The 10,368-nt window shown below is 40.0% G+C and overlaps 1 protein-coding gene and 1 long non-coding RNA gene across 2 annotated transcripts; one reads left to right on the top strand and one right to left on the bottom strand.

Annotated features, from left to right (window-relative positions):
* Nucleotides 1–3,804: 3,804 nt before the first annotated feature.
* LOC120834552 (uncharacterized) lies at nucleotides 3,805–6,852 on the bottom strand. The gene is made up of 5 exons (XM_040202595.2): nucleotides 6,764–6,852; nucleotides 6,265–6,428; nucleotides 5,785–5,961; nucleotides 4,925–5,098; nucleotides 3,805–4,309 (listed from the first exon to the last, which is right to left on the bottom strand). Exons 2-5 carry the CDS (start codon nucleotides 6,422–6,424, stop codon nucleotides 3,996–3,998), a joined length of 825 nt encoding a protein of 274 aa, XP_040058529.2. The 5' UTR covers nucleotides 6,425–6,428; nucleotides 6,764–6,852; the 3' UTR covers nucleotides 3,805–3,995.
* On the top strand, nucleotides 6,827–10,102 carry LOC120834553 (uncharacterized). Its single transcript, XR_013453185.1, has 2 exons — nucleotides 6,827–7,309; nucleotides 9,466–10,102. It is a non-coding gene; the product is annotated as an uncharacterized LOC120834553 (long non-coding RNA).
* Nucleotides 10,103–10,368: the final 266 nt, after the last annotated feature.

Here is a 10,368-nt window from a genome sequence, read left to right as displayed (position 1 = left end):
CAAAGGAAATTGTGGACCTTCTTTTAATCCTCCATTACACTCACACAAAATACTTAGACAGTGATCATATAGTTTTATAAGAACAGAACTTGACTACACAAGCAATACAATGAAACATATAACCAAAAATACATACAGGTTAATCAACTTAACATAACATACCTGTAAAATATAAAGGACACAAAGGAAATTGTGGACCTAGAAGGACGACATAAAATGGATGTTAGCTAGCTAAAAAAAACCGGACATTGTTGTTACAGACAATAAAACATATCACCAATTTAATAAAAACATGGCAACTTTAAACAAAGACAAAGGACATTTAAAATAATAAAGCTAGCTTCACCATAAATGAAATGAGTAAACATTTTCCACGGACATAAACAAAACACGTTACCTTCTTTTAATCCTCCATTACACTGAGGATTACCCACAATCCGTCCTTTTTACGGTCCGTTTGTGTACCACTTTGTGGCAGTAGATGGCGTAGTTCAGCCAGTTTAGAAGGGTTTTAGCCATCCATTCTAACTATGTTACATGAGCGCAGAAAGCCAAGAGCAGTAGCTAAATCTATATCGCTTCTTTGGAGTTGGTCGCTTGTTGCCTTAAATCTATGCAGTACCCGGTCCTACAACATAGTCATTATTACTGTCTCAAGTCTTAATTTAACTTTTATTGTTTATATTTTCACATATTGAAAGTGTTTGTATTTTTTACTCATATATCCAGATATATATGACTTTTGAAGCTTAAAAAAAACGATTTCTCTTTCATGTCCACATTACCGATGATGCAACATAAGTAGTTCCTTGTTGCAGGGCAACGCCATTGACATCATAGAACGTGTCACTGTGTTCCGATGTGCTTTGTTGTTGGGTTCCATTTTGTCCCTCATAACTTCACTGGACTTCTTGAGAGCTGCACGCTTTCTGTTCTCAGTCCTGCATCCGTTCATAACCTTTGACCACTGACAATACAACGCTGTTTTCAAGTTTTATCGTGTACACAGAAGTATTTTACCCAACATTTAAATCAAACAGGAGAAATGGCTGAAGGATATACAACGAATCTGCCGGTTTCCAACCAGGGACCACCAGAGTCATCTGAACAGTTCAACGCAGAATATATGAGCCTGAGGGAGATCTGCGAAGTTCTTAAGTCTATGCGCATGAAAATTCACATGAGCGGAATAAAGGTTGCAGGATGGGAATGTTTGAAGGTTAAAAATGACAAGTATGACCATCACAGGCAGGAGGAAGGCATTGCTAGGAGAAAATGTGAAACCCTTCAAAAAGAGGTGAAGAATCTCCTTGTTAAGGTCAAAAATCATCAACATTTTGACTCAATCTACAGAGACCAAAAAGCAGTAAACGAAGAAATGTCTTCTAAACATCAAAAGCTGGAAGAAGAGGTGGACTTGCAGCAGAAAAGGTTGGCGCACTTAAAACGTGTGGAGTCAAACGCTGCATCCATAACACAGGAGAATGAGGAGTACGACCAAAAAATTAAGCTCCTGGAGACCACACTGCAAAAGGTTACCAATGAATGTAACCTTTTATCTGAGGCCAGTGAACGAGACGCCCATCAGCTTGATATGAAGAAGACTTTGGTGAAGAACTTGGCCTCCAAAACAGCTTCGACTCACTTGCATTACAAACGTCTGCAATATAAGAATAAGAAACTGATTGCAGAGACACAGGAGTTAGAAATACAGGTTTCAGCTCTGGGGGATGAGAAAAGTGAAATAAACCTGTAACTCGTAAACCAACAACGTCAAATTGAGGACTCAATGCACCGTAAGGACGCTTTGGAGAGAACAACCAATGATTCAAAACAGCAAATCCAGGCCCTCAATGAAGAGCTCACGTCTAGAGAATCTTTGGCAGCGCAACAGAAATGCCAGGAGACTGTTCTGGAGGCGCAGCAGCGACAGTTGATTAAGGCCCACACGGAGGCCACCAGCAAGCTACTCAGTGAAAAAGACTGGAAGGCTGGCTATGACGCACAGAGGGAACTAAACGACGCCTTGGAGCTGAAGAACAATGAATGGAAAGAGAATATCCTCAGTCTAATGAACAGTCTCAAAGATCTTGACGCCTGTAAGGCAAACTACAAATCAATGAAGACAGATATAAAAGTTGCAACCAGACTGAATAAAACTCTCGAAAAGCAACACAAGACCCTGGAAAACAAGTTCTCAAAAGAGCAGAAGTATGAGGAAAAACACAACGCAATAAAGTCCGAGAGCGAAACCCTGATGGGTGAAAACTGCACTCTTCAGCGTCAGGTTGAGGAACTGCAGAGCACCCTTCAGGGAACGCATGTTTTGACTTGTATCTACAACTCCCTGGTATCGGTTAAAAACGCCAACAAGCTACTGAACGACGACCTTCTGAGAGAACTTCAACAGCTCCACGAAGAGGCCGCTAAAGAAGCACCTCTGAAAGAGCGCAACGAGGCAATAAGGGCAGAGAACGAGATCGATAACAGACAATTGGATGTTCTCGAGGAGCAAGTGTCCTCCGTCGCATGTAGAAAGGGTGCACCGGAAAAGGCCTTGGTGGTTTGAACCCTCGCCGGCTGGTCCCGAACAAGACACCTAACCACCCTTAGGCATCCCATTGAAGTAACAGCTATGGTTTTCTCCCGGGTTTTCCTTAAAAATGACCGTACATGGGTGTCTACTGTGCTAATGTAGCATAATTTGACACACATTCTCTTAATCGATTCACTCATTTGTGACATTCGCAATGCACATTTGGGCAGTTGAGTTTTTTTCCTGCAGCAGGTGTTCACACCTGTACTTGGTCCTCTGCTGTGCTAATGTAAGGTCATTTTACATTCCATTTAGCACTGTCTGAAATAATTACACTCCTGGAAAAAGGCGCCTAATTAGATTTGGACCGCAGCGTCCACATCCAACAAAACGTCGCGCCAAGTTTTCTTGAAAACTCGACAGCCCCGATATGAAGATTGAAAGAATATTGAACACATGTCACCAGGGCCAGAGTAACACTTCTGATTGGACAGACGGATTGCAGCACTCCCGCCACGCATTCAATTCCTCATGCGGTACCCCCCCCTAGTAGGGCACTTTTAAGACACTCGTAAAACATCGCCATCTCTCCGTGACTTTCTGCTGTGGCTCTCCTGCTGCGCTCACTTCCACCCCTCATCACAGGCTCTCCCGCCACAGATTTGATTGCCATAATATCTAGAAAGCGGCATTTCTCAGCTTTTAGAATCCGATTGTGCAAATAGTTAAGGAGTCAAGGTAATTTGAATCCTCCATGTCACTTGGAGATCATTGGAGGTAGAGAATAAATATAAAAAATATAAGAATACCTAAATGGTAACACTTTACTTGAATGGGTGTTCATAAGGCTGACATAACATTGTCATAAGCATGCCATAACAGACCTAACTGTCAAACTTAAGCAAAACGTTTGGCTTCATATCTTAGAGCGACATTAAACCGTCATATATGGATGGTTTTGACATTCGCTGTCATAAAACCATTACAATTGTGTCATGTTGTCCTTTTCATTAAGATGTCGTTAAGTGTAACTACACTGCTAAAGGACTTTATAACACATTTCCCATTTCCCTCCTACAGTGATTTAATGATTTTAACTTTGCATTAAGATATCATGTGCAATTACATAGTCAAACCAGTTTATGACAGTGTCATGACTGTTTTCTTTGAATTCAAGTAAAGTGCAACGATTTGAATGTTTCGTTAAAATGTCATTAAGTGTTATTACACTGTCAGATGATAATACCTTAAAAAAAGCAACAGACAAGTCAAGAGATAGTTTTCCTTTATGTATTTCAACACAAAACATTTTGTTGTGATGCCACTCATCTTAAGATGAAGCAGAAAAAACAAACTTCCAAAATTCCTACATGTATTGTGTATATAAACAGATTAACTTTAACAAAGTTTAAACAATTGTTTAACAAAATGTAAACAAGTGTGAACAAAATGAATATTCTTAAGTATATTTATACATTATTGGGAGGAGCTTTCCATTTTTTTTGCATGCTGTGATGGCTTCGGCCATCTCCTCGTTTATGGCCCCGCGACAACGCTCTGCAAGCACACAAATCTTCATTTCATCTTCGTCACCTGTCAGCAGACCTTGGAACGCGTCCTGAAAGGTAATTGCTAGCTCAGCAATTATAGCTGTGCGTGAAATTGTGTTTCGATCAACATTCATTTTCGCAAAGGCTTTCTTCGTGGATCCACACTTTTTGAAGATACGAAGGACATCCTTATAGCGACGGATCACTCCATCTGTTGTGGTTACTTAAGAACACAACAGAAAAACAAACAAAATAGGTCAGTTTTTCAGGCATGTACTGGCATTGTTGATTTGGCACCTTATAGGTTTTGTAGTAGTAGCAGATGAGAAAGGATCCTTACTTTTGCATCCTTCTAGGCTGGTTATATTAGACTTTCCTACCTGACTCTGTGGCTAGCAATATCTGCCTTCACCAGCCTAGAAGGAGGATGCCCAGGAAGTAATGTCCTTTCTCACCTGCCTGTACAAAACATAACTAGCGTGGTTAGAGGAAGCACAGTGAACTCTGATGGTACAGTAAGTAAAATTGTTTTCTTATATTTTTCTTTTTCAAAGGTTAGATATAAAACAAAACTGGAGGAGATCATAGAATAAGTTGAGATCAGGAGAGCTAGACAAGGCTGTAGAGATCTCAATCACTGATTTTCAGAATGATTACTAAAATATACCATTAGCTAGACATCGATATAACATTACCTTTAGTCCCATGTAACTATTATTAACAAAGCCCATGGAAGTAGTTGCTTTTCATATAAATGTAATCCATAAAAGGTTAAGCAGCGGTCAACTTTAGGATTGTTATAAAGCTGATTATAAAGATGATCAATATCTCTGCTTACTTCTTGAACGGCTGTGTGATTCAGTGTGTTTTTTTGACTTAATGGTCTTTTTCTTGGACTTCTTCCTTTTCTTTTTCTTCTCTTCTTCTGAGGATGATAAGAAGCTGGAGTCTGAGGAGGGAGATGTCGATGTTGAAGTCGAAGATGAAGAAGGTTCTGGAGCAGTCTTTCTGCCTGGGGGAAGAAAATTGGTGGGTAGGTGGAGAAGCAGAGATGTTTATAAGTAAACAAAGCAAAAAACTAATACTTTTTTTTAATGCAGTCACTTTTTTGAGAGCAGACAACTGCACGTGTACAAGAGGCTTTGTTATAGATAATTACATATTATTTTCTTATTTATTTTTTTATTTATTATTTCGATTGCATTGTAGTTGATAATTAACAGGTGTTTGTTTGGGGGGGGGAGCAGGAGCAGAACCAGAGCACCCAGAAGTCACACTCTATTGTACTCTAGTTATACTCCCAGAGCAATTTACTGGCAGGAAAGGCCAGAGTTATTTTAGCAGCAGCAGTAACAGTGAGTGAAACATCAGTTTGTGTGTGTGTGTTGTGTGTGTGTCTGTTAACATGTTAGTAGAGCATTAGCTGTAGCATACAGTGAGTGATGGCTCTACTCTATGTCAGTGCATAGCATTTCTTTCTACACAGCAATGCCATCACCAGAGACTTATCAGGTCATATCGGAAACCTTTTGGAAGGGCTTGGGAAAATAGTATTTCAGCTCAATTGGACATCTCATTTGTAACAACAATGCAATTGTATATAATAATATATCCTTACACTCTGTGCCCAGCCTATTTCTATTTCTGGTTCCTTCACCAACTAGTACTGCATGGATGTTAATTGTAGTGCATTTGTACCTTTCCCAGAAGATGTAAGTGTGCTGGGAGCTTCCTTAATTTTGGCAAGTAGGAAGTCCGTGTCAGCTTTCAGGTCCTTGTTGGCCTCCTCCAGGTAATAAATGGGCTCCTCAAGGTGTTCTATCTTCTGTCGGTTCATCTTGGTTTGTTCCTTCAGTTTGGCCAACTCCAATGCACCTGTTGGAGACACGGCAACAGACGAAGTACTTTAAGTGTATTATTGAGGTCAGTCAATGGTGGTGGTGTACTGTTGTGCAATATATTGATATGTGTCATATGTTAATCTATTCTATCTATTCATTAACATACATACATTCATTGCACTGCAGTACACCAACAAAATTCCCAGTACTTTTGTGCATATTGTTTATTGAGAAGATAGGCAATAAAACATGTATGTAATTATGTATAAATAAAAAGTACATTTCTAGCCCTACTGGTGAAAGTAGTAAAAAAAAAACATAAATAGACTAGACTTACTTGTTTTCCTCGGGGAATATTTGATTAGCTTTTTTTTCTTTGGATGAATAGGGACCTCTTCACGTTCTTGTGCCAGGTCCTCTTCCACAGCGTGTAGCAGCTTGGGGTTAGCTTCATTATCCTCAGCCTTCCTGCCACGTTTGCTGAAACGGATGTCCATCTGGCTACAGTTGTGTAAGCAACGAAAACAGCACCATGTCATAGAAGCTAAGATTAAGATACAATAGTCAAACGTGACATCTTAGTTGTTTAGAAATAGCGACAAGAAAACTGGAGCAAATACTACTAGCCTCTATGCTACTAACGTTATGGCCTGTTGGCTGCCTTGTAACGGAGACGTAAGGACTTTGTACTGAAAGGCTAACTAGTATTAGTTGCTGAACGCTAACTTAATAAAACGGCAAAGACTGTAAACAAAAGACTAACAGTTATAATGTCCTCTTCAAAAAAATGTTCTTTTAAAATCCAAATTACACACCGGTATTTCACGTTAGCTTACCTGAAGTAGGAAACTTCCAGACTGTTGATCAGTGTGTTGCACTGCTGGCATGTCCGTCACGTCGCGTTGGGATCTACTCATGTGGATAGTCACGTTACGTAAACGTTACGTTACGCGCGCATTCAGTTCAAATTCAACAACACTTGTAAACAGTGATGAAATATTAATACATGTGTTAGTTTTATATTTAGAAAAGCCAACTACGTTTGAAATCTCATAACTTTTTTCACGAATACAGGTGCAGTTCCCCTGTAGACACACGTGGGGGCGCTGTTCTGTCTTGTTGGAGCATTGAGCGACGAGAAGAAGACTGACATAACGACTTTAAAAAAAGGCGCGGATCACAGACGGGTGACTAGTTGTCGATGCAATGACACTGATGGAAGAACTTTTAAAACATATTAGGCGTTCAAATAAACACAACAGCAGAAGGAAAATTGTGAAATGGACGCAGAAACGTGGTATCCTGACGACGACGATGAAGTGCGCAAAATGCAACCGTCGCATGCATCTGGTGAAATGCCATGTCAAGGATGGGCTGTGGTGGTAAGCAGAAGCTAATTCTAATTTGTTAATTTAAATGGAAACTACGTAAAAGAAGCCGCTGAGCTTGCGTGCCTGACATCACCGAGCATGGTTGGACGGGGTCTTTCATTAATAATATTAGTAGTATTGTTATTAATAAATGCTCTGCTCAGACTCATGGGAGACGTGCTTGTTTCCTGCCGTTGGCAGCATTTTGGATAAGTTGCAGTCCAAGATGTTTCCCTACTGATTACTACAGAGCATTGCAGTAGGCTAGTCTTGAAGAGATAAAAGCATGAACAACCTTGTCTACATGTCAGCCTTTTTTACTTTTTTCATTATTTTTCCTCAGGGTCTGTAAGTGTCAGCGGCCGAGGTTTCTTCTTAAAAACTAAAAGTGTTGCCAACAACTAAAAGTGTTGCCAACAACGCCACCTAGGTAAAAGCCCTAGGAACTAGGGAACAAGGGGAGCAGTAAAACAATGACCCAAGAGGAGACAGGGGCGGAAATACGACTAAGAAAATATTTATTTTAATACAAAGGTTAAAATATATAAAAGGGAGCTAAAATAGTCCGTCCAGGGTCATCACCACAGCAGGAGCGAAGTCCTGCGCGTCCCTGGTCCACTGGTGTGGACGTCTGACTGCCAGTCGCCCTCTGCTGCTGCTGCTGCTGCTGCTGCTGCTGAGTCTGCTCCTGCCCTCCGCTGCTGCTGCTTCTGGTGGTGCATCTGCTGCTGCTGCTGGTGCGTCTGCTGCTGCTGGTGCGTCTGCTGCTGCTGCTGCTGCTGCTTCTGGTGGTGGTACCTCTGCTTCTGCCTTTCTTTCCTTTTCTCCCTTCTCTCGTTTCTTCCCGGTTCTCCTTGTTGCTCCCCAGCTCTCCTTGTTGCTCCCCAGCTTTCCAGCTTTCCAGTTTCGCCCTGTTTCTCCAGTGCCAGTGTTCTGTCTTCCTGCTTAAAAAGAGAAAGTTCTGCCCCTGGCCTTTCCCCATTGGTCCATTTGCCATATGCCACTAATTGCTAATTCGTTGGGGACGATTGTCAATTGAGGACACAACTCAAACAAAACTCAAAGCAGATTATAAATTGTCCAACATGCAATCACAAAACAACAAGTCATAAAAACATGCAATCATAAAATAATAAATTGTAAAACATGCAATAATAAATCAATAACATATGCAATCAATAAAATATGCAATCAATTGTGCATGCAATCAATGGTCCCCAATCGTCCACCCAGTGACATAAGCATCATAAAAGTTTCCCAAAGTCTGTACGTAATGGCTCAATATTCACAGGGTCTCACATCCCTCTGACAAAATGGCTTGAGTTCATGCACAGGTACAGTATTAATATATCAAATGTATTTTTTATTACATATCTAAATAACATATTTAGCAGTCTTTTATTTATGTGTAATTCATGTAGGATTGTTATATTAGGAATTCCGTTCCACCAGCCCCTCAAATTTTATTTGAGCTATTTATGTCTTAAACATAAGACTTAAAATTAAATCTTAGTTTCATCTCAGCCCAATTTATCAATTATGTTTCTTACTTTTTGCTTTCTTCAGATTTGCCCAAGATTTGCAGTTGAAGCAACTTGCCATGATCAGTGACAGGATAGCAGCAAGCTCCAGGACATTGACAAGAATGGCAAAAGTACTCCGAAAGGTTGTCACATTACATACCAGACTAGTCTCTAACTTTAATTAGGTATAAAACAGGTACATAAGTCACCACTCTAATCAATTGGATTCTACATCGCTGCAGAATTATTTGGTACACTCAGTGACACATGCAATGCAACTTTATTCCTAAACGTTAGCATACATATTAATCAAATTCCATACTAAGGCATAGTTATACCTCAAGATGCTTATATTTTATTTTCACATTTGAAGGTGTGCATTGCTGCTGTCAAGCGACTAAGGAAAAGATGTATGAGGATTGGTGGTCGTCATCGATTTGTTGTTATTGACGAGAGCAAATTTGCCCACAAACGAAAGGTGGGCTATATATTTGTATGAATCTGCACTATATTTAGATCAAGATTTCATGATGAGTAATATTTTATAATTTATCAGTGGTAGCAGTGCATGTGGGAAGGACACATGATAAAATGTAATACAGCCCAAACCTTATGAAATATTTGTGTTTTCTTATTTACTTTTAGTACCATCGTGGTCGATGTGGCAACGCTTGGCGCCGTGAACGGCAGTGGGTCTTTGGGATGTTGGAGGTCGACAGGAAGTCCAGAAGACCCATTCTGAGACTCGTCAGGGATCGCAGAAGGAAGACACTTATAGGTCATATTAGACACCATGTCAGACCCAGAACATCCATCCTCAGTGATGAATGGCGTACCTACAAAGGGCAACTTGCCCAGTATGGGTATGATCATTATTCGGTCTGCCATAAAAACAACTTTATGGGCCGAGAGACTGGTGCTCATACTCAGCATATTGAGCGTGCATGGCAAAGCTACAAGCCGGAAGTATGGCGTCACAGAGGGAATCGTACTCCTGAATCACTCAAGCTTCATCTTAAGATGATAGAGTGGAACCACTGGTTGGGTGTACACCATTACAATGGTGTGTTGGGCAGACTTTTCCATGATGTGAAAAAACAAGTAAAAGTAAAAAAAAAAAAAAATCTCTACAATGTCTGCTGGCATTTATGCATCTATGTTGTTAAACTCATTATATGTTCTCCTGAGCAGATCCTTGCTTGTGTTTTACAAACTGTCACTGGATGAACATCACAACAAAATGTTTTGTTTTGAAATACATAAAGGAAAAACTATCTCTTGACTTGTCTGTTGCTTTTTTTAAGGTATTATTATTATCTGACAGTGTAATAACACTTAATGACATTTTAACGAAACATTCAAATCGTTCCACTTTACTTGATTTCAAAGAAAACAGTCATGACACTGTCATAAACTGGTTCGACTATGTAATTGCACATGATATCTTAATGCAAAGTTAAAATCATTAAATCACTGTAGGAGGGAAATGGGAAATGTGTTATAAAGTCCTTTAGCAGTGTAGTTACACTTAACGACATCTTAATGAAA

The sequence above is a fragment of the Gasterosteus aculeatus genome, chromosome 17, assembly GCF_964276395.1.
Source record: "Gasterosteus aculeatus chromosome 17, fGasAcu3.hap1.1, whole genome shotgun sequence".
Taxonomy (NCBI): domain Eukaryota; kingdom Metazoa; phylum Chordata; class Actinopteri; order Perciformes; family Gasterosteidae; genus Gasterosteus; species Gasterosteus aculeatus.
This window is presented reverse-complemented; position numbering and strand designations above follow the sequence as displayed.